Raw genomic sequence first — 23419 nt, forward strand, 5'->3', positions numbered from 1 at the left:
GCTTGATTATAACAATGCTTTGCAGAATGACTGACAATCATCTCAAAACCTACCATGAGTCCAAACCCAAAAAGCCATTCTCACAGCATTTTGAGAAGCTGTCCGTCCCCTGAGAAAAAGACTTGAGACAGTTGGAGCGTAATCTAAAGCAAGGGCTTTAAAGCAGAACAGTGTGATGGCAGCACTTGGGGGTTGTGGCCATCTCTCTGTGCCAGTCCTTGGGACAATGAGCAGCATGCCCCTGAGGACTGGGTATCAGGCAGGTAGGCAGGGGCAAGACTGAGAGAAGAGAGATGTCCACTGCAGTCAGTGCCCATGGCAGAGTCTTTGGGGAAGAGAAATGAACATGGATCTCTAGCTCCCTGTGCTTCCATGGCCCCCTTAGAAGTCATAGGGAGACACAAAGATGGTGACCTTGGACACATGGTTTGCCTGGAAGGAGCGGTCCAGGTATTCTGACATGTCGACGTCCACCTCCAGCGTCTGAGGCCCCCCCAGGGTCTGGATGAGGATCAGCTCGCCTGTCTGTCGGTCTGAGCGCTGCATCACAAAGTGGCCGCGGCTGTTTCCACCCACGATCCCAAACCGCAGGCTGTTGGGCCCAGGTCGGCCTGGTGCAGAGGCTGTGGCCATGCGGAAGAGCGTGATGGGCGTCTTGAGATTGGAGGGCAGAGACAGGTAATGGAAGGAGATGGTCTTGGGCATATGGCGGCAGGGTCTGCTGTCCATGGGGCAGGGGTTTCTCTCACACTGGCTGAAGCAGAGAAGCAAAATAGAAGGAGTAGGCCTTGGGGAAACCTGGCAGGTCTGTCCCACTTGTCCCCACAGAGCCACCAGATGGCCTTCCCCAGCCATAAGGGTCCCTCGCCGTAAGAGCTTCAGAGCTGGCAGCAAGTGAGGGGGTGGCATCAGACATGGCCAGGGAAGGGCTACTGCCTGTATTTCTCTTCCTGGGTACTGCTCCTCTCACCTGCATGGCCCCAATATTTTCAGGTACTTGAGGGAGATTTATGAAAATACAGGTATGTATGTGTGTGTGTCTATGTATGCATGTTTTTACTATAGTCTTTACAGAGTCCTGGTGTGATGCTATAAGGTAAACACTGGCTTGCTAACCACAAGGTTGGCATTTCAAACCCAACAGCTCCTTGGGTTGCTATGAGTCAGAACCGACTTGATGGTACTTAACAACAACAACATAGTCTTTATGGAAAAATCAAGTCTAGAGAGATTAGGTAACAGTGGTGATGCTGGCATTCAGGGCAGAGTCCCTGCCTATGTGTATTGAGACCTGGTTCAATAACTGTGGGAACCCAGCAGTGTCTGGTGACAGCCAGGAACACAATACTCCACATGGTAAACTTTGAAATAACCAGCTATCCTAAAACAGAAAATCCAGTCTTCCTTAACCCATTTGGAATTGAGGACCTTGTGAAAATGCTTTATTCAGGTGAGACAGCACATTTGACTGTTAGTCAGGGATGTACTCCAAGGTTTGATGGACATTATGCCCCTGAGCCACTTAGTGAGGGAGGTTCCGGTGTCTTCCCTTTCACTAGTAACTGCCACTCCTCGGGTACCGTGGACCATCTTGCTGCTGCTAAACTGCTAGAATCCAAAAACCAATTCAAATAACTACGCTTGTAAAGTCAATTCTCTGAATTCTAAGGACAGTGCTTAGGCTCCTGTGATCTCCTTTCCAGAAGAAAATGCATGTACTTTGTGGTAATTATAGTAATGCCTTTAGAGTCCCACCTCCTACTTACAATGGAAGTAGAGTTTTGATTTTTTTTTTTTTTTTTAAGTACTAAAGCTATGACAAGTTGAACCTTCTAGTATCACTGGAAAAGCAAAGTGTTATTAATGCAAGTGTACGGGATATGCAATCTGACTGGAGCTTCCTAGTTACTAATCATGTGTGCTTGAGGAAATGATCCTCTCTCAAATCGGTGTTAACCTGTTTCCAGGGCTGTTGGTACCTAGGGAATGTCCTCAACAGCTTTCTTCCCTTCAGTAGCCCTCTCTGAAAGTGTTGTACTTGGGTGGCTCCAATTCCATCATCATCTACATCAGCTGGGGACACTTCATGCAGTCCTGTGTTCTTATCACGTACTGTGTTAACATAATGTATTAAATAAGGAGCTCTGGTAGTGTTGTGGTTACGAATTGGGCTGTGAACCACAAGGTCAGCAGTTTCAAACTACCAGCTGTTCTGCGAGAGAAAGATAAGGCTTTCTGCTCCTGTAAATATTTACAGCTTCGGAAACCCCGTACAGGGTTGCTATGAGTCAGAACCGGCTCCACAACACATAACCACCACCAATGTATTACATGCAACCATGAGAGCGGAATGGAAGCTCAGAGAAGCCAGACTTCCAGCTCCCTGCCATTTATCTTTCCTAGGAAATAACGATCCCTTCTCCTAAGAACGTCCAGGAAGAATCTGGTCTGGCCCACAGGGAGGCCTGGGTCAGCGATGACCCACCATGCACAGCCCAGCAATACTCACAATGGGGATGTCTTCACATAGCTCACATTGCCACTGCCCTCGGGACATTCTGGGTTGACACACTCAAAGGCTCCACCGGTGTTGACGCACATAGTCCCCCCTGGGCACATACGTTGTGAAGTCGCACACTCATCGATGTCTGAAACATAGGACATGAAACATGTGTAACAGTCCTCCCAAGTTTCCCTGTATCACACACCAGAGGCTTCAACAGACACTGGTCTATCTCGTCCTTGCAGATCCCACATAGGTACTTCCCTCCTGGCATCCTGTCCTCCCTGGAGTATGAAGAGCAGAAGTTGTGGAGAGGACGAAATGGGTGCTACAAGTCTGAGTTTACAGCCTCGGAAACCCTATACAGTGGGGGTGGGGGGTGTCCGGCCCTGCCAAGGCAACCACCTGTTCTAGCCGTAACATTAGTGGTGGTGGGGGTATGCCGTGGAGTCAGTTCCGACCCATAGCGACCCTGCATAGGGTTTCTGAGACTGTAAATCCTTACAGGAGCAGAAAGCCTCATCTTTCTCCTGTGGAACAGTTGGTAGTTTCCAACTGCTGACCTTGAGTTTAGCAGCCCAACTCATAACCTCTATACTACCTGAGCCATCACATTAGGAGTGAGTTAATTAAATGTTTGACCAAATATAGCAGGCTAATTTTCAAGTTGATAATTGTGTATGGCCCGCAAATGATGTTATAAATTTTGGCAGCAAAAAAGGGTCCCACTGACTGTGAGGGTTGGAAATGTAGAGGTAGATGATTTTTGACAAAAAGAGGGGAGTGATTGATTTTGCAGCCCAGGAGTGGAGGTACCTGGGACCATAAAGTGAGAAGAGCGGAGAGCATGACTCTACCCAAAGAGGCAGTGATACCAGGCATGGAGATAGAGATGAGGACATGGACAGATGGAGTGGCTGGGGACATGGGACTCAAGGAGGAAGAGGGGCTGTGTGCTGACAGCCAGCGAGGTGGGCCTGTGGGGTGTATCCTTTGGTTGTTTGAAGATGCATAGAGGGGAATGTAATAATTGCAATGAAATGAAATACGATAGGATGAATGTAAAACTGATGTTCTCTCATGTAAACCTACATAATTCACAATAAAAACTTAAAAAAAAAAAGGCTCCCAGCCCTGCTATACAGGGTCACTATGAGCCTGTCACCACCACCAGCCTGAGAATGCTCTGAGGCCATGTCACGTTCAATTTCTCTTCCAGAACACCTTCCTACTTCACAAAGATGTGTTTCCCCGAAGACCAGCTGTAGCAGTGGGTTTCCAGGGCTTGTTTTGGGATCAGCAATAGGAGACTCCACTTGGTGGTCTTCAAGAAGAGATGTATTTTCTGACTCCGAACATTATGTGGAGGTTCAGAGTATTGGGGTAATGGAAGGCCTCCACAGGCCAATACACCAGAACTCAAACCCATTGTTGGCAAGTCAATTCCAACTCATAAGTTACCCATGGGCTAAAAGTCATCATGAAAGTACAAATCAAGGCACTGGTGGAAAAGGTCGCAAACGCCCCATGCTTTCCTGAGTGGGTGATTTTAATGGAGGCGGTTTTAGTCTTGCTAAGGTGATTAGACAGGGACTTATTAGCATGTCCAGTGGTGGGTCCATTGCAGAATGACCCTTTTCCATGGAGCAGACCGGGTTCTACTCCTGGTCGGTGCACATCAAGCATGGCCAACACCCATCTGTCACTGAAGGCTTGCATAGTGCAATGACACTGAACAGGTTCCACTGGAACTTACAGACTTGGATGGACTAGGAAAAAAAGACTTTTGTTTCCTTGTGCATGGGGCCAACAGTAGCTAACAACATTAACATGCCCACTGTCCCTGGGACTTGTCTGCTGAGGGTGACTGCTGGGAGTGTCCTGCGACGTCAGCCTCTCCTTTCTACCAAGTTGTAAACCTCCCCCAACCTTCTCTTGGCTCTGCTCTTTTTCTAGGGAGATGAAGTGTTCTGGACTCCCCAGCTCCCGGTCCTGCTCCTCTTGGCTTTCAACTGGGTTTGGCCAATGGAAGTTCTGAAGGGCTGGGATATTTCTTCCCTGCACCACCCTTGCCTGGATGTGGTTCTGAGGGTGTCTGCATCCTCCAAAGCCTGTCTTTCAGACAGCCCCCTCCCTTCCCTCACCCCTTAAACCCAGGGGTACTGATGACTTCCCATTCTCACATTCTCATGGTGCACGGGTGCTTGTCTTTCTTGTGTCAACTTTCCAACTTTCCAACAGGACCAGTGCTGGGGGGGCAGGCCATACCAAGCACAAAGGCCTGAAGATGCTATCTCTTTCCCAGGTACGAGTATCCTCTTGGGAGCATGGATAGACTTTCAGGTACCCTCACAGGGCTATGGGAAGATGTACTGTGCCAAAGGAGCTTTATGGCTGCCCCCAGATCCCACCACATGGGTCAGTGACTGCTCTGCCGTGGGGTCCAGCCCTAGTTGAAGGCTTTGCTGAGTGGCAGGATATGACCTGACAGTGCACACTGTTACACACTTAAGGTCAAAAGAGACTACTTACCAGGATGGTTAAGGAACGTATTTCCTATTTATGCAGACCACCTTGGAGTCCTGGTGTAGCACTGTAGGAAAAGCACTGGATTGCTAACCACAAGGCTGGCAGTTCAAATCCACCAGTCACTCTTTGGAAACCCTATACAGGGTTGCTGTGAGTCAGAATTAATTTGACAGCACACAACACCCACCTTAGAGCCTGATTTTTTAGAAATTTCTTTTATTGGTTTTAAAAAATACTATAATGCATATCTAGACCTTGGCCTATCCAACCCCATTCTGAGGTCCTGGCAGGTCAAGGCAGCAGCAGTGAGCACCTGGGTTCTGAGATGCTTCCCCCGCTCCCACTGCTACCCCTGCTGCGGTTCACTCACCCTCACAGCTCTTCCCATCGGCCATAATGCGGTATCCGCTGGGGCAGGCACAGCGGTAGGAGCCCGGAGTGTTCACACAGGCATGCATGCAGAGCCGGGGGCGTCCATCCTGCCTGTAGAGCTCACACTCGTTCACATCTGGGGACAGAAGTACCTGCTGTTAACTCCAGGAGCCACACAGCAGGTAGGTACACACCAACCTATGAGCAAGGACAGCCGCACTTCGATGTCTGGAGGCTACGACAATGTGCCCAAATGTCTGGGCCAGACGAGGCTGCTGAGCCCTTTCACCAGGAGAATGCAGGGGAGAACGCAAGGTGCTCCCCCTTTTCCCAAGTCATGATCCCAAAGAGTTGAAAGTAGAAGTAAGGGGGGAGGGGCAGATGTCACAGGACTGAAAGACCATAGCTGGGCTCCATTGTCTAAGGCTGAAGACTAATTGAGGAGACCACGCAGAGACTGGCAAACGGGCAGCCCAAAGAGCAGACTGAAGAGCCTCCTACCCCATCAGCAGCCCCATCTTAACCTCCTCTTCTTTGGCAGTGGTTGGCATGGAGTTAGTGGGTCTCATTTCTTCTGCTGTAATATGAGGCTATTACGACCCCTGTTGTACATAGGGTTTTGAAGGCACCTAATAAATAACAGGGAGTCCTGGTGTGGCGCTGTGGGTTAATGCGCCAGACTGCAAAGCTGTTTGAACTGCAAGGTCGGTAGTTCAAGCTCACCAGCTGCTCCTTGGAAACCCTATACAGAGTCGCTATGGGTTGAAATCGACTCGACGGCACTTGACAACAACAACAACAAAAAATAACGGAGCTCTGGTAGCGTAGTGGTTGCGACTCGGGCTAACCTGAAGGTCGGCAGTTCGAAACTACCAGGGAGAAAGATGAGGCTTTCTGCTCCCGTAAAGCTTTACAGCCTCAGAAACCCTGTACAGGGTCACTATGAGTCAGACCTGACAGTACTTAACAACAAAGTCCTGCTGTGGTGCTGTGGGTTAATGCGCCAGACTGTAAAGGCGTTTGAACTGCAAGGTCGGCAGTTCAAGCTCACCAGCTGCTTCTCCGAAACCCTATACAGGGTCCACAGGGTCGCTATGGGTCAGAACCGATACGATGGCACTTAACAGCAGTAACAATAAATAACAGTAGCACCAAATGACCGAAACCCAGATTTTGAAGGCTCTTCACTTGAGTTGTAAAAAAGAACTTTGGTCTGTGGAGCCAAACCGCAAGGGGACTAGGGAGTGAGCACAGCCCCAAGGCCTGGTCTACCTTTAATGTGATTTAAGCCCCTCCTGCCCTCCTGCCCTCCTGCCCCCCTGCAGACATGGGAGAGCCAGGAAGGATTGCTGAGAGCCATCAAGACTCTTCTGCCAGGAGAAGCTGAGGTGGCTGAGGCCAGAGCATATTCTGACATTCGGGAGAGCTTGGGACCCTGTGGCAATTTTATCTACAGTCTTACTTTACCATGGGCCCTAAAGTCTGAGCACTGTAACAACCACAGGTGACCACTTACCTCAAAAAAAATCACATCAAGTGGCCGGGGCTTTCAGAGACTGAGCTCTGGAAGCCACTCCATCCTCCCACTGCACCCTCTTCTCTGACCCGGAGCGTGCCCGGCAGGAGGGCGGTAGAGTGGGAATCCCAGACCCCGCCCCTCGCCCCTATCCCCGCCGCTGGCGCCTCCGCCTACCCTGGCAGACGCTGTCGGCGGAGGCGGAGCCGCTCAGGTGGAATCCGGCTTCGCAGCTGCAATGCTGCGCCCGCTCCACCTGCGCACAGCGCGGTGCTCGGCTGAAGGCAGAATCGCTGGCTATGGGGCCCTCGGGGTCGGCTGCGGGGAGAAGACACTCTCAGTGCCGGCCCTTGGGGAGGGGTCGGGAGGAGAGCTAAAATGGGAGCACAGCTCTTTCTCAAAGAGCTTAATCTGGAGTAAGGAAAGGACAGACAAGTTAACCATAAAGTGAGCAGAGCGGTCCAGGGCCCAACATGCGGGAGTAGACGGGGAGCGCACCCGAATACCAGCGGGGCTTCAAAATATTCGTGGAGGTATTTCAATATCTCTCAATTCTATTTTACCACGAACTTTTGAACAACCCCCCCAACCCCTTGTATAATGTCAAATGAAAAAGCCGGCCACACAACTACAGAGAAAAGGACTGCCCTAATGTAAGCCGTTTGAACTGCAAGGTTGGCAGTTCAAGCTCACCAGCTGCTCCTTGGAAACCCTGTATAGGGTCGCAATCGACTCGACAGCATTTAACAACAACAATGTTAAGGAGTCCTGGTGTGGCGCTGTTGGAAAATGCGTTATACTGCAAAATTGTTTCAACTGCAAGGTCGGTGGTTCAAGCTCACCAGTGGCTCCTTAGAAACTCTATACAGGGTCGCTATGGGTCGGAATCGACTCAGCAGCACTTAACTACAACAACAAAGTTAAGCTAAGCCCTGGAGTCTTGGTGTGGCGCTGTAAGATAACCACTGGACAGCAGTTCAAACTCACCAACCGCTCTTCCAAAGCCCTGTACAGGGTTGTTATGAGTCGGAAACGATTTGACAGCACTTAACAACATTAGGCCCACAATTTCAGTTAGACAGTTAAAAAGCATCAAAATACTAACTTGCCACTGGAATTCTGAACTATAGGGCCACTACCTTTTCCTGTTCTTTTTTTCCCTCACTACTTTTCCAATGTAAAGAAAACAAAATTCCTCACCACTGGACCAATAAACAACATTCTTTATCAATGGAGAAAAGATTGAGGTTGTCAAGGACTTCATTCTTCTTGGATCAACTATCACCACTCACTGAGAGACTACTGCCTTAGGCAAATCTGCTTCACGAGACCTTTTTAAAGTGTTGAAGAACAAAGATGTCAGCTTGAGGACTAAGGTGTGCCAGACCCAAGCCATGGTATTTTCAATAACCTCATATACATGTGAAAGCTGGACAGTGAATAAAGAAGACCGTAGACTAACTGATGCTTTTGAGTTATGGTGTTGGAGGAGAATACTAAAAGTGCCATGGACTGCCAAAAAAACCAATAGATCTGTTTTGGAAGAAGTGCAGCCAGTGTGCCCCCTTGGAGGCCAAGATGGCCAAATTTTGTCTCTCATACTTCAGACATATTGTCAGGAGGGACCAGTCTCTGGAGAAGAACATCATGTTTCGTAAGGTGGAGGGTCAGAGAAGGAGAGGAAGACCCCCCAAGGAGATGGATTGGGCAAGTGGCAGCATTGATGGACTCAAGCGCAGCAACAGTAGTGAGGTTGGTCCAGGATGGGGCAGTGTTTTGTTCTGGTGTGCAAAAGGTCGCTATAGGATGGTACCGACTTGATGGCACCTAACAACAACAACAACAACAACAACAAAAACTTTTCCAAAATGTTTACATTTGAGGTTTTTTTGCTAATTTGTTATATCGGGGGAAAAGTTAATTTTTTTTAAAGATTTCAAAGTATTTAAAGATCTCATGTGTTTGGGAGAGACTGAAGAATCTGTGGGAAATCTAGTTGGAGCATGATGGGAAGGAAGGTTTCAGGCTGAAAGTCCAGGGCCTAGGTGAGCCTAATGGTTGATGGACACGGTGAGGGCATGATCAGGCTTCAGATACACCTATTTATTCCTCCTTCCCTATGCTGGACAAGATTGCTGCCATGGGATCTTTTGTACATGCTCCCTGCTCCTGAGGAACAAATGCCTGATGCTCCTGGAATCTAACTAGTCAGTGTCCAGGACCAATACATTTGGGTTCAAAGGAGGCCCATGTCTTTTCCCCAGGGATATGAACCGGTTCATACAAGTTGGACCCTCTGCTGAGAAATTGCATTTCAACCCCAGATATAAATTAATGCAGTTTTTTAGCAGAGGGTCCAAATAGGGAGTAGAGGTAGTAGGGTTGCCAAGAGGGCCCTGCCTTGGTTATCTGTCTTCACAAAGAAAAGCCCTAGGACTCCTCTCAGGGACAGGAGCCTAAAAGGGGGGAAGGGGAGACTCTGGTCTCCACTGGAGGACAGCCTGCATCAGAGAAAGCTGCCCGAGGCCCAGCAAGAACCCTGAAGTTTACTCAGCTGAACTGAATCAAGACTCAGTACACAGCAAGCTTCTACAAGCAACATTTAAAACTGACCTTGGGCTGCGTTCTGTGCCTAGGTATCAGAAAGTGAAGCCAATCAAATCAAATCAATATTGATAGAGCTCCTACTCTCTGTATACATCTACAAGCACCCCCTCCTCCCATAGATATTCCCATAGGGAACTGAAGACAACCAAACAGGGCAGGAGTTTTATTTTGTACTTGACAAAAGAATAGGGCATCTTTGGATTTAACTTTTTTATATATAGAGAGAAAATTTTTTAGTTGCAACATAGTGTGCAAACCCATCTGTCCATAGATTCCCTATCACTGGGCACTCTTGCTGTATACAAAACCAGCCACTGTGTGGCTTCTTACACCTTCCTTCCAGCTAAGGTTATGTTGGGACTTGATATGTTTATAAAAGCAATCTAATGCCGTGTTATCCAGCTCTTGAAATACTCTGGCCTGCATCAATAACAACTAATTTTGCAGGAAGTGATGGAAACATCTGAGAAGAGAAGCTGTCCTGATGGAGGAAGAAAAAAAGACTGACCAAGCCACGGCAGTACCATTCTCAGGCCAAACTCCTAACCTGACGAGGTCTCATGCTGCGAGCCAGTCCTTCTACTCGTTTTTTCTTCTGTAAGGAGTATCAAAACTCTGGTTACACAAAAGAACTAAGTTCTGTTCCAAATACCACCTCAAGGAACCAGCGTGAGGAAGTGAACCTCCTACCTGTCTACATTATGGTGATCTAGGACTAGGTTCCCCCTCTCTCTGTGGTGTAATGTCTTCATCTAGCAGCTACGTACCAGTCTGGGCTTGCTGCTGACAGCGGCTCCCAGTCCTTCCTGGTGGGCAGATACATTTGTATTGGCTGACTCCTTCTACACATGTCCCTCCATTTTGACAAGGCTGGCTGGAGCATTCGCTGATATCTAAGAAAAGAAATACTTTTCAAATTCAAGTATATGAGCTCTAGTTCTACAAACATCAACAATAATTATGGGTTAACTTGGTTCCATAGAGTGACTCTTGGTTTGCACCTCTCCATACCGTCCTGTCTAGTTTCTCCATCAACAAAACCCTCAGCCTGCAGGGACTACCAACAGCCCAGCCCCATGTGTGGGAAGACCTGAAACACAACCCTCCCTCTACTAGCCTGCCAAGTATGCTGGCACAACTGCACCCACCTGGAGCTCTGCTGGCCTACCTCCCAGCCATGTTCACCTAGAGAGACCATTTTCTAATTTGCAAAGGTGCTTAAGCTGAGCAGAGACTGCTAGCCGTGATATCCACCCACTGGGCCTTTGATTTTGGGTCTCCTTCCTGCCAGCACCCATGTGGGGCACATTTTGAACAGGAACACAATCCAGGGAAGCTATAAGAAGGAAGTCTGGCCCACTGGAATGGCGAGGGGTGGGAAAAATTAAAGCTCCAGATTCCCATCCAGAAGCCGTCCTATTCCTTAAAGTTGTATGTGCAATCAGGTAATAGTTTCTCTTGACCCTTAGTGCTAGAAAAGGGACATGTTCAACTGCTAATAACCAACAGTCCTATGGAAAATCTATATATAGAGAGAGACATATTTTTTAAGCTTAATAAGGTTTTTCTCTGAATGGTGGGAGTCCAGGTGATTTTCCTTTGCTTATTTATGCTTTCTAAAACATTCTTCCAGTTGTCCACAGTGAAGTTATAGAAATATTTCAACTAGAAAGCAAGATGATGTTTTAGAACTCTGTAGCCATCCTTTTTTGTTCAGAAGTCCCTAGGCACAAGTTTAGTGTGCAAAGCATTTCTACTAAAGAGATTAGGTTTATCAGTCCACGGCATCTTGTGAAAGAAAATTGAAAACATCTTGTTGACATAAGAACATCTTTTCTTGCTGTCTCCCAACAGGAAGAAAAGGGTACTTTACTCCTAAGGAGAATGCCAGCCTTGTTTGGGGTGGGTTGGCAGGGACTTCAATTTCCCTTAAGGCTTCTCATGATTGGGATGTTCTATAGAATATTCTGTGGTTCCTATTAATCGTGAAAGGACCCAAACGATCCAACTGCTTCTTAGGCCTTGGAAAGGAGCCATGTTGGTTTCATGCAACCTCAGCCTCTTTTCAGTCTCCCCTAAAAAGTATGTTCTCAGATGACCAGTTTCCAGGAATGTGTCTGAAACAACACTGTACACAAATGTCACAGAGCTTGGAATTCCAGATTCTACCTAGAGTCCAGCCTCACATTTCTAAGCAGTATAGTATGAAAGTGGGCAAACCAGTAGGCCGTGAAGTTGTAGGCAGAAAGCCAAAGACAGTGAACACTAACATCTTTCAGCATGACCCCAATGGGCCCTCAACTCTCCCCTTGTGGGCCTCGAGGGAAAGGTCCTGAGCCTGGGCTGTGAGGGTAGGAGGTGGGGGAGTCATCAGCTCAACCGAGAAATGCACGGGGCCTGTGCTTTCTCTCTGTGTCTGGATCTTCTTGCCAAAGATGGTTATTTCTAGACAGGCTCTATAAAGGCTTTATTTCTCATCTGGATAAGCGGCCAGGCGGGACTCACTGGCTTGGTACCCTCTGTTGTTGTTGTTTAGTGCTGTCGAGTCAGGTCCGACACATAGTGACTCTGTATAGAGTTTTCAAGGAGCGGTTGGTGGACTTGAATCACCAACCTTGCAGTTCAAGCCGACTTTTCAGTTCAGCACATTAATCCACAGTGCCACACCAGAACTCCTGATACAAGTACAGGAGCGATTAGGATTCCAATACATCTTTTTGCTGGGGAGGTAGAATTTAATCCATACTGATACCCTCTATTATGGACTAAATTGTGTCTCCCACAGCAAAAGATGTATTGGAATCCTAATCCCTCTTATACCTGTGGATGCAATAGTGCTTGAGAATAGGGATTTCTTTGTTACATTCATTAGGTCAAGCCCAGGTAGGGTGGGTTCTAAATCTAATCACTTCTCTTAGTATAAACACAGACACACACAGGGGACAGACAGAAGCCATGTGAGGTTCATCCACAAGCCAAGGAACCAAGGAACACTCAGGGCTAAGGACAAGGAAAGGATCAGCATGTTCCAAACTTTCAACCTCCAGAATTGTAAGAAAATGCATTTGCATTTTTAGAAGTCACCCATTGTGATTACTTTTGTTAAAACAGTACTCAGAAACTAAGACACCTGGCCACCTGTCATTCTCTTTAGGACCACCCTGGCTCTGGCTTTTCTCAGTCAGCAGTGACAAAACGACTTCTGTATGCTGTGTTCCACCCCACCCCTGCCCAAAAGCCCACTCCTAGCTGTCCATCTGAGTCCCCACTGAAGTGCAGGTGTCATCCCATCACACCTGTGCCAGCTGGGTCATTTCATGAAGTGCAGAACAGCTACAGAGTTGTAGTGTAGGTACTGGCTGAGGTTTCAGGAGAGGCTGGCAAGTCAGAAGATGGGGGGCAATTACGTGTGCACCTGCCATTTACTGAGCACCTCCTATTTCTGGGAAACCTGGCTCAGTGTTTTACAAACAGGATCTGGTTTTGTTTATTTTTTTGTGTTTATTTCTAATTCTTTCCTGACAGGAGGGTTTGTCAGTTTGTTGTATTGTGGTGGCTTGTGTGTTGCTGTGATGCTAGAAGCTATGCTACCGATATGTTAAATACTATCACCCATGGTAGACAGGTTTCAGCAGAGCTTCCAGACTAAGACAGACTAGGAAGGAGAAGCAGACTATTTCTGAATGGTAAGCCCCTGAAAACCTTATGAATAGCAGCAAAATAATGTCAGATATACTGCCAGAAGATGAGCTCCTCAGGTTGGAAGGTACTCAACATATGACTGGGGAAGAGTTGACCTTGATGACACGAATGAACTAAAGGGTTGAGGACTTTCATTTGCTGATGGGGCACAACTCAAAATGAGAAACAGCTGCAAATATCCATTAATAATAAGAGTATGGTATGCATGAAGTATGAATCTAGGAAAATTGGACTTTGTCAAAATGAAATGGAACATATAAGACTGATATCCTAAGCATTAGTGAGCTGAAATGGACTGGTATTAACCACTTAAAATCTGATGATCATAAGGTTTATTATGCCAGGAACAACATGTTCAAGAGTATTGGCGTAGCATTTATCGTCAAAAAGAACATTTTAAGATCTGTTGGAGTACAACGCTGTCTATGACAGGATAATATCCATATGACTCTATTGAACTGCAAGGTCGGAAGCCCTATGCAACGGCACTTAACAACAACAATGATACAAGGAAGACCAGTTAATACCAATACTATTCAAATTTATGCACCAACCACTAAAGCTAGTGATGATGAAATTGAAGGATTCTACCAACTTCTTCAGTTTGAAATTGATCAAACATGTAATCAATACATATAGATAATTACTGGTCATTGGAATTCAAAGGCTGGAAACAAAGAGGAAAGATCAGTAGTTTGAAAATATGGCCTTAGTGATAGAAACCATGCTGGAGATCACATTATAGAATTTTGCAAGACCAATGACTTACTCATTGCAAATACCTTTTTAAACAACATAAAAAGTAACTGTACATATGGACTTCACCAGATAGAATACACACGATTCAATACACAGGAATCTGTGGAAGGGCTCAATATCATCAGCCAAACCAGAGCAGGGCCCACTGTAGAACAGATCATCAATTGCTCATATACAAGTTCAGGATGAAGCTGAAGAAAATGAAAACAAGTCTACATGAGTCAAACTATGACTATGAACATATCCCACCTGAATTCAGAGACAATCTCAAGAACAGATTTGATGCATTAGACTCTAATGACTGAAGACCCGAAAAGTTGTGGAATGGCATCGAGAACATCATCCAGGTACAAAACAAAAGGTCATTAAAAAGACAAGGAGGAAAGAAAAGACCAAAGTTGATGTCAAAAGAGACTCTGAAACTTTCTCTCTAGCATAGAAATGCAAAATCAAATGGAAGAAATAAGGAAGTAAAAGAGCTGAAGAGAACATTTTAAAGGGCAGCTTGAGAAGACAAAGCCAAGTATTACAATGAAATTTGCAAAACCTGGAGTCACAAAACCAAAAGGAAAGAACATGCTCGACATTTCTCAGGCAGAAAGAACTGAAGAAAAAATACAAGCCTCAACTTGCAATATTGAAGGATTCTATGGGCAAAAAAAGGAGCTCTGGTAGCGTATTGGTTACGAATTGGGCTGCTAATCTCACGATCAGCAGTTCGAAACTACCAGCTGTTCCGTGGGAGAAAGATGAGGCTTTCTGTTCCCGTAAAGATTTACAGCCTCAGAAACCCCGGACATGGTCACTAGGAGTCGGAACCGACTCCATGGCACATAACAACAACAACAATGGGCAAAATTGGAGTCCTAGTGTGGTGCTGTAGGACAAGCACTGGAATGTTAACCTCAAGGTCGGTGGTTCAAACCCACCAACTGATGGTACTTGATAATGACATAGACAAAACTGTCACAGTGGCACCAGCAATGGGCGCAGGCCTAACAATAATTGTGAACATGGCCCATAACCTCGCAGTGTTTCATTCTGTTGGGCATACGGTCGCTTTGAGTCAGAACCGAGTCATTGGCAACTAACAACAACAACGTGGGCAAAATATTGAATGATGCAGAAAGAATCAAAAGAAGATAGAAGCTATACACAGAGTAAATATATCAAAAAGGAATGGCTGATAAGACCACAGGTAGAATCCAGTACCCCATCCAGAATCGTCTGAGGTAGGAAATTTCCACTGGAAAGGACGAGTAGGTCAGCCTACTAGAGTGGCCAGAAGAGCAGAAGATACTAAGTGAAATAAAGACTAGCAGGAAAATTCCAAAACAATAATGGCAGTCTGGATTGATTACTACAACAACAAGTAAGCTGTTCACCCGGGAGCCATCAAGGCAATGGTCAGAACCCCTCAAGAGTGAGACTCCCTTCCAAGAGTGAGACTCAAGAGGAATACATGAACAGGTTGGTGGTCTGGCTGGTGACCACGTTGATCACTGATAAGGGAAAGAGGGGGAAAAACAGCAATGAAGTTGCGAGCTAAGTCTGACCACATTCAATAGATGCCTGTGAACCTGGATGGAGACCTGGATGGCCAGCAGTACGGCAAGACCCAGGGATTCCTGGGCCCAGAGGCAGTGACATGGCCACAGAACACTCGAGTGGAGAGTGAAGTGTCCAGCTGATATGAAGTGAAGGGAGATGTACAAGAACACCATACTTGCAGATAGTACCCACTTGACCTGGCTTTGATGGCTGGATGACAGAACTCGACTAGAAGAAAGAAGGGGGGTGGGGGAAGAGTAACCTGCTATAATTTGATGAACTTTACCTATACTTATGGATGTAATAGCTCAAAAAAGGGAGCAAATCTTTACAGTAAGGATCACTCCCACCCCTCAGTACACAGGGTTGACAGGGATGGGCAACTTAGACATTGGCTACCCAAAATGAGGGGGCCTATAAAGGCAAGAAGTGGCTAGCTTTTAAGCGGGAACCTAGTTCCAGATGGGGTGGGGGAAGGTAGAATCTCTACTGAATGATTTCCAATCTGTTGGGACCGGCCTGGCAAAAGGAAATGGGTATAAGACTCTTGTGGTACAATAGTGAATATTTACCATCAGGACTGACTATGAGGGTAGGAAATATAGAGGTAGATGTTTTTTGACAAAAGGATTGATTTTGCAGCCCAGAAGCGGAGGTTCCTGGCACCATCAAGTGAGAAGAGTGGAGAGCGTGACCCTACCCAGAGAGGCAGTGATGCCAGGGATGGAAACAGAGATGATGACATGGACAGATGGAGCGGCTGGGGACACGGGACTCAGGGAGGGACAGGGGCTGTGTGCTGATGGCTGGGGGGCAGGCCTGTGGGGTGTACCCTTTGGTTATTTGATGATGCATGGAGGGGGTTGTAATCATTGCAATGAAACGAAATATGATAGGATGAATGTAAAACTGATATTCTTCCATGTAAACCTCACAGTAAAAACTTATTTAAAAAATAAAAAGGTAGCATTTGATCAAGAACTGATGGTTCTGAAGGAAAAAGTCCAAGCTGCACTGAAGGCATGAGCCAAAAACTAGGCTCCAGGAATTGATGGAATACAAACTGAAATCTGCACTAGAAGCACTCACTCATCTAGTCTACATTTGGAAGACCTGGCCAACAGATTGGAAGAGATCCATATTTGTGCCCATTCCAAAGAGAGTTGACCCAATGGAATGAGAAAATCATTGATAATCACATGCAAGTAAATTTTTGCTGAAGATAATTTGAAAATGACTGCAACAGAACATCGACAGAAAACTACCAGAAATTCAAGCCAGATTCAGAAGAGGATGTGGAACAAGGGATATTGCTGATGTCAGATGGGTCTTGGCTGAAAGCAGACAATACCATAAAGATGTTTACTTGTGCTTTACTGACTATGAAAAGGCTGTTAACTGTGTGGATCATGACAAACTATGGATAACATTGCAAAGAATGAGTATTCCAGAACACTTCATTGTACTCATGAGGAACTTTTACGTAGATGGAGAGGCTACAGAACAAGGTCACACTGAATGGTTTAAAATCAAGAAAGGTGTGTACTAGGGGTGTATCCTTTCAGCATATATATGCTGAGCAAATAATTTGAGAATCTGGATTAGATGAAGAATGTTGCATCAGGATTGGAGGAAGACACATTAACAAACCAGTATGCAAAAGAACCACGTTGCTTGCTGAAAGCCAAGAGGACTTAAAATACTTACTGATGAAGAACAAAGACCACAGCCTTCAGTATGGATTGCACCTCAACGTAAAGAAAACAAAAATCCTTACAACTGGACCAATGAATAACATCATGATAAATGGAGAAAATATTTTATTTTGCTTGGATCCACAATCAACACTTATAGAAGCATCAGTCAAGAAATTAAACAATGTATTGCTTCAGCAAACCTGCTGCACAAGACCTCCTTAAAGTGTTCAAGAGCTAAGAGATCAATTTGAGGGCTAAGGTGTATCTGACCCAAGTCACAGTATTTTCAATAGCCTCTTATACATGTAAAAGTTGGACAGCGACTAAGACCATAAAAGAATTGATGCATTTGAGTTACAGTATTGGAAGAGAATATTGGAAGTCCCATGTACTGCCAGAAGAACTAATAAATCAGTGTTGTTAAAAGTACAATCTGAATACCCCTTAGAAGTCAAGCTGACAAGACTTTGTCTCTCATATTTCAGACATATTATCAGGAAGGACCAATCTCTGGAGAAGGACATCATGCTTAAAGTGGAGGGTCAGCAAAAAAAAAGGAAGACCCTTCTTTTGATGGATTGGCATAGTAACAGCAGCAATGGGCTCAAACTTAACAACAATTGTTAGGATGGCTCAGGACTGGGCAGTGCATAGGGTCACTATGCGTCGGAAATGACTGGTTGGCACCTAACAACAACAAATTCTTTCCTGTGCATTGTCATGTCATTTCAAACTTTCCATATCTCAAATCACCTAATTTCTGGGTTTTTCTAATTTCCATTTATGCTGTTCTTTCATAATCTTTGTCTTGTTTTATCTTTGGTTTTTGTTAAAATACAAAGGGACTTTCAAAAACTTAGTGGAAACATTCCATTATCCTTTTTTTTTAAGTTTTTATTGTAAATTGAGTAATAGTTTACATGGGAGAACATGGGTGTTACACTCATCATTTCTTTGGAATGATTACAATCCCCTCCATGCATCACCATCCAACAGTATTTACTTATATTCCTTGTTTCCACAAACTTTTTGAGGCCCCCTCATACTAGGTTACACTTGCCATCTGTTTTATCAGCATTTCTTCATTGCCATTTCTTTATTCTCATTTTTCTTATAAGGAGTTTTTACAATAGACAAGTTACTTATGTCTGTGTGAAATGTTCTTGTCTTTGTTGTTAGTGCTGTTGAGTTGGTTTCGACTCATAGCGACCCTGCTATGAACAGAATTCATTTCCAAAGAGTGGCTGGTGAGTTTGAACCACCAATCTTCAAATAAGTTTCCCTAAGTATTTAGGAAGGGAAAGTTGGTCAGGATAGCTTTTCTAACTGTGTGACTCTAAGTCTCCTATTTCTCTTGTGTTTTCAATGTGATTTTTAAAACAGAACCTCCTTAGTCACCCATCAAGGAGCTTTGGTAGTGTAGTTGGTTACTCATTGGGCTGCTAAGCATAAAGTCAGCAGTTCAAATCCACCAGGCACTCTGTGGGAGAACTATGAGGCCTTCTGCTCCCATAAAGATACACAGCCCCTGAAACCCTCTATGAGGTCATTATGAGAGGGAACTGACTTGACAACACACAACCACAACTACCACAAGTCACCCTTCCTGTCTGGAACTGAACTCACCCCCGTGGCTCAATTTTCACCCAAACAATAGCAGGTCTATCAGGGGAACAATAACACTAGTGAGATACCCATACCTTAAAAGAATCCACTATTTGAGATCTAAAGGACAAAGTTCAGAAGGGTTAGGGAAGAAGGAGGAACACAAACAGGAAACACAGGGAGGGAATGGGATATGTGATGTTACACTGAGGAGATTGCAATTAATTCGATGAAACAAAATGCATATGAATTGTTGAATGGAAAACTGATGATCTGCTCTGTAAACCTTCATGAAATTCACAATAAAAAGTAAAAAAAAACAAATGAGGGCCTCAGAGTCTCTGGGCTCAGCCTCTTTTGTTCCCTTCTGGCACTGTTCTCTGGCATTTCTCTCATTTGCACCTATTTGTCTTGGACTCAACTTGGATTCACCTGCCATCGGTGCCCCCTTTCCAATTTCAAGGCTTTGTCCTGGAAAGAAGTGAGAGCCTAAGCTAAGGCTGGTGTGGCACTGTAGGGTAAGCACTGGACTGCTAACCTGCAAGGACTGCTAACCCACCAGCTACTCCTTGGAAATCCCATACAGGTTTGTTATGAGTTGGAACCGACTTGATGGCACTTAACAACAACAAGAAGCTCAGGCTACACCAGCACCAGAAACTTCATGTTGAGAAGGTGTACCACACACCTAAGAACACAGATCCAGAAAGGTCTCATTGCTTCATCAACCCTAGGGACCAAAGAGATGGAAAGTACAGGAAGATACTTAGGAAGAGAAAAAGTACCAACAGTTTACATAGAAAACACAAAGTAACAGATGTAAAGTCCTAGGGAAAGAAAATGGGAGACAGTATTTAATATCCAGTCAAATGGGTGTCAGTGGTAAAGGCTGCAAACACAATTTGTGAGGTTGTCAATACTTGAGGAATTGCTGCCTTCTAATGGAATCCACTGGAACATCATGATGGTAGCAATACTACCCAAGGCCACATCCCACAAGAAAAGAGGTGACTAACAGGAAGGACTTTCTGTTAATACTGCTGTCTTGTCAAAACACTAACCTGAATCTGATCAAATCTCTGGAGGTAATTACCAGATTATAAGAAATAGGCCATGATGCAAACTGATGCCGAAGTTCATATTATTAGCAAACACCATTCTAGATTAACAATGAAATTAGTGAGTCACTCAACTTCTCTTGGGAAGAAAAGTTTATATGATATGAAATATATAAACTAAAATTCATTACCATCAAGTAAAGGAGAATTATGTGAGGCTCTGAAATATTAAGCTTCCCTGGGTAGTGCAAAGGATTAAGGCACTTGGCTGTTAACTGAAAGATTGGTAGTTCATATCTACCCAGAAGCAATTCAAAGGAAAGGCCTGGTCATCTACTTTTGAAAAATCAGCCATTAAAAACCCTAGGAGGACAATACTTCTCTGATTCACATGAGATTGCCATGCATTAAGGTCAACTAGACAGCAACTGGTGGTATGTAGTTGTTGTTGCTGTTGTTGTTAAGTGCTGTGAAGTCAGTTCTGACCCATAGTGACCTTGTATAGGGTTTCCAAGAAGCATCTGGTGAGTTTGAACAGCCAACCTTGTGATTCAAATTGACTTTGCAATCCAGCGCATTAACCGACAGCGGCACACCAAAGGAACTGAATGAGGAATCAGAAGATCTCAGTTCTACCCTGTAGTAGTTATGTGGTCTTGGATTTATCATTACTAGCCTAAGGCTCCATTTCCTCACTTACCAAAAGGAATAATAATTAAAAAAAAAAAAAAAGAAAGAAATAGGCCAACAAAATGGCGGATTGGGTGGAAGTGCAGTAAGGAGTTTCGTCAGCAACAATACAGAATACAGGACAAAGCAGGCTCAGGGGTTGGTCCCAGAACTCTGAACCATATATAAAGGAATACTCAGAAGGTTGGAAGGCTTACAGCTAGAAACAGAAGCATGAAATCCATTGCTTTCTAATTCAAGACGCTCAGCTGCTCCAGGAGCCGCCATCTTGGGTGAGAACAAGCAGGGGAAGGATCAGAGCAGCCACGGACACAGAACCGCGGAGATAAAGGTGTGGACATTCTTTTCTTTTGGTAGCTGTACACTGGTCCCTTGCTGTCTTGTGTACCTCCATTCTGGTGACTATAGGGGTGCCTGAGCTAGTGGACACCCCAGCCCCACCCTCAGAGGGTTCTACTACGCATGTGCACAGATGTCCTCAGAATTTAAAGAGACAGTTTCCACTTAATACCAAACGGCCACAGCCAGCCCTGAACTGTTTATAACTAGAAAAAAGGCCTGAACGGGAATTGCGGAGCGGGACAGGCAGGCAAAAACGGAAATAGGCCAAAAATTAAATCCTAAATTACGTCACAACAACCAACAGTGGCATCTTGAAATTTCTCAAGAAGAGTGAAAAGGGAAGCCCATTTCCTGATCACATCTACCTGGAGCAATCAGAAAGCATAAAAAATACCAAAATACACACCCATCTAAGTATTAAGGCCACAGATAACCCCTGAATATGCCCAAAAAACAGAAGCAGATGACCATATCTGCACATGTCCAGAAATAAGATAAAGTGACTGAGGCAAATGAGCTGGAAGTATACCTATACTCCATACTGGAAGATGGGCAGGCTTTGGAAATGCCTGAGAAGGAATTCAGAAACATGATTATAAAATGTATCAAAACACTATATAATGGAGTTGAGAAAAATAAGGAAGAAGTCAGGAAAGCACTACAGGAACAATCAAATAAGATAAATACAGCATTGGAAACAATTCAAAATACTGAGACACTGAAACAGGTTTGAATGGCCTAGTGGGACAGAGGTAAATAGTGATGCATATTCAGCCTTGGAACAACAGGGCTCTGGGATACAGGGATCTAGGTGTAGCTTGAAGAGGATAAATAATACTAAAATCCTTGACTGCCTTATGAATATTAGTTTCCCTTGCCTACTATTGTAAAATAGACACTTGGGTGGGATAGAAAGGAATGTTGGGAAACATGATTAGAGAAAACTTGTAAGCTCGTCTTCAGCCTATAATTGATTGGAATACCTAAAAGGGGTTCTACAACTTGTCCAGTGAAATAGGCCTCGTGCAAAGCCTTTACAGAATATAGGATGTTAGGTGGAATCCTGAGTCCCATCCAGAAACTCATGAGGTGGGACATTCCCCCTAGAAAGGACAAGCAGACCAGCCTAGAACAGCTACAGTGACAGAAGATACATCTTCAAAGAAAGATCATCAGGAAAAACCCAAAACAAAAATGTCAGTATGACTGGCTACTACAAGAATAAGCAAGCTGTTCGCCAGGAAGACATCAAGGCTAGCAATCAAGTGCCTTCAGGACAAACTCCCCTCTAAGGCTGAAACTCAAAGGGAATACACAAACAAGCATGTAAGCTTGCTGGCGACCACATTGGTCTACTGGAGAGTGGAAGAGGTGGAAAGGCATCAGTGAAGAAACGGGCTGAGTTCAACCCCACTCCATTGAATCCTGTTGATCTGCAGATGAGAGCAAGAAGAGGAAGGGCTGGTTGGTCCAGCCTGAGGACACTTGAGCCCATGGACAAGGATATAGCCACAGACGGCTAGAGCTGACAGTGAAGCATCCAGCTGATATGAAATGAGGGGAGATGCACAAGAACACCCAAACTTGCATACAGTACCCTTTTGACCGAGCCTCGATGGCTTGATAATCAGAACTCGACTAAAGGATGACAGAAAAAAAAATGTAAAAAAAAAAAATTTTTTTTTTTTTGATAAAGGAAACATGGGTAAATTGCTTCAATTTGATGAACCTGACCTATACTCAAAGCGGTAGTTACTCTAAATACCAACAGAGAGGGAAAGAGTCTTCACATCAAGTATCAATGCCCTCTGTACACAGGGCAGATAGGGATGGGCAACTTAGACATTGAGGGGGCAATAAAGGCACAAAGTGACTGGCTTACAAGGTTTCAAGAGGGAGTTTAGTTTATGAGTATGGGAGGGAAAGAAAGAGTCCCCACTGAATAGCTGTCATCTTGTCTAGATGGGTCTGGTGAAAAGAGATGGGGATAAGATTGGTAAGATTCAATAGTGAATAATTGTTATCATGACTAAGTACGACTGTCATAATTGTAAAGGTAGAACTTTTGTAACAAAAACAGGAGAGTGGTTAATCTTACAGTCTGGAAACGGAGGACCCTTAGACCATCAAGAGAGGAATGCACACGTAGAATGCAGGACCTTATCCAGAGAAGCAGCAGCACCAGAGATGGGAGAATGGAAAGGGGGAGTGGCTGAGGACTCTAGATTCATGAACTAAGAAGAGATGGGCTAAGAGCTGGTGGCCAGGAGGCAGACTTGCAGAATATGCCCTTTGGAGATGTAAATTAGTATATATACCTGAGTGGTTTTTGTTTGTTTGTTTGTTTTTTAAAAAGCTAAAGTGGATAGAGAGAAATACTGGTAACGGATGGTACATGGAGGGAATTATAATCATTGTAATGAAACAAGGTGTATGATTTGTTGAATGCAAAGCTGATGATATGCCCTGTAAACTTTCACTCAATCCA

General features: G+C 44.9%; 1 protein-coding gene across 1 annotated transcript in view; it reads right to left on the reverse strand.

The window, feature by feature from the left end:
- Positions 1 to 296: 296 nt before the first annotated feature.
- FBLN7 (fibulin 7) overlaps positions 297 to 23419 on the reverse strand; it is a 39296-nt gene continuing 16173 nt past the window's right edge. Inside the window, exons 4-8 of the mRNA XM_006876457.1 lie at positions 10295 to 10420; positions 7098 to 7238; positions 5403 to 5540; positions 2510 to 2648; positions 297 to 754 (exon numbers count right to left, since the gene is read on the reverse strand). Coding sequence (XP_006876519.1) covers positions 382 to 754; positions 2510 to 2648; positions 5403 to 5540; positions 7098 to 7238; positions 10295 to 10420 — 917 coding nt within the window. The 3' untranslated portion in view covers positions 297 to 381. The remainder of the gene's footprint in view (positions 755 to 2509; positions 2649 to 5402; positions 5541 to 7097; positions 7239 to 10294; positions 10421 to 23419) is intronic.

Source organism: Chrysochloris asiatica, unplaced genomic scaffold (assembly GCF_000296735.1).
Source record: "Chrysochloris asiatica unplaced genomic scaffold, ChrAsi1.0 scaffold00380, whole genome shotgun sequence".
Taxonomy (NCBI): domain Eukaryota; kingdom Metazoa; phylum Chordata; class Mammalia; order Afrosoricida; family Chrysochloridae; genus Chrysochloris; species Chrysochloris asiatica.